The following is a 1,274-nucleotide window of genomic DNA, read 5'->3' as shown; positions in this document are numbered from 1 at the left end:
CTTTTATAGACTTTTTTCTTCATGGTCTAATTGGACAAAGGACCAGCCACCCCTTGGGGGTGATTGGCCAAAATCCTAAAACATCCATTATCAAAATATTTTCTACTATACCATAAACAAGACTTTCCAAGGTTGCAGGTGGCTTGGTTGTTTACATTCCCTGCTACCTCTTCTGTGAGAGAGAAAAGTCTCTCACGGACTTAGAAAAATAACAAGAAGATCCTCACTAACAGCATTTTTGTACCTACAATTCCCCCTTTTTGTTTTATAAGATAACAACTCTACTATTAATCCTAAATAGAAATCTACATCAGTTATTAATTCTAAAAATGTCCTTAAGGCTTTAACTATCTGACTCCATAACAAGAAATTCAAAATTCAGTCTCTGCTTGTGGAAGGACCATCCCAGTCTCTGCTTGTAGAAGGACCATCTGCCTGATGGTTGACATCCTGGTCATCATCAGAAGAGTCATTAGGCTGATGATCTACATTCTGGTCGCCATTTGGATGGTTGGCGTTCTGGTCATCATTGGGAGGTTGCCTGTTCTGCCTCTGGTGCCGCAGGTCAGGGTGAACGCATTTTGAAGGTAGCCACCGTACTCCAGTATGTGTGGAAACGCAAGCATACCCACGACCCCAAACGATAAGCTCATGTGGGCCTTCCCATTGGTTAGTGAGTAAATTCCGTACCCAGACTTTTGCCCGGGGCAGCTGTCTGTCGCCTGCAGACTGCAATGAGAGAAAATGATTCAGAATAACAGGATTATTTGAATTTTGTGGTACTGTAAGGTGATTAATTGTATACAAAGCTTTTGCTAGTCGGCTCTGTGGGGTTTCTCCATGCATTCCCCTTTTCTGCTTGTCCAAAACACGCTTCAAGGTACCATGAGCGCGTTCGACAATGGCTTGGCCAGTAGGAGAATGTGGGATACCAAAGGTATGGTCTACACCCAATAGGTGTAAAAACTGCCACGTCTTCTCCGAGGTGTAGGCAGGACCATTATCGGTTTTCACAGAAGCTGGCACGCCCAGGACTGAGAAAGCCAATTTCCAATGGGCAATGACATCACGGCCCTTCTCTCCAGTGTGAGCAGTAGCCCACATAGCCGAGGAGAAAGTGTCAATAGACACGTGCACATATTTCAGCCGACCAAATTCTGGGATGTGAGTTACATCCGTGTGCCAAATCTGCAAGGCTTTCAGCCCTCTGGGGTTTACCCCCGCTGGCAAAGGCGCAGCGAGTCCGTGACAGTCAGCACAAGCGCTGACAATGT

At 45.6% G+C, this 1,274-nt stretch overlaps 1 protein-coding gene across 1 annotated transcript in view; it reads left to right on the top strand.

The window, feature by feature from the left end:
* Window positions 1-901: 901 nt before the first annotated feature.
* Window positions 902-1,274, top strand: part of LOC103622652 (hsp90 co-chaperone Cdc37-like 1) — a 14,186-nt gene continuing 13,813 nt past the window's right edge. The window contains exon 1 of the mRNA XM_008641632.1: window positions 902-937. Coding sequence (XP_008639854.1) covers window positions 902-937 — 36 coding nt within the window. The remainder of the gene's footprint in view (window positions 938-1,274) is intronic.

Source organism: Corvus brachyrhynchos, unplaced genomic scaffold (genome assembly GCF_000691975.1).
Source record: "Corvus brachyrhynchos isolate BGI_N302 unplaced genomic scaffold, ASM69197v1 scaffold519, whole genome shotgun sequence".
Classification (NCBI taxonomy): Eukaryota; Metazoa; Chordata; class Aves; order Passeriformes; family Corvidae; genus Corvus; species Corvus brachyrhynchos.
The sequence above is the reverse complement of the archived record's forward strand: the minus strand, read 5'-3'. Positions and strand labels throughout refer to the sequence as shown.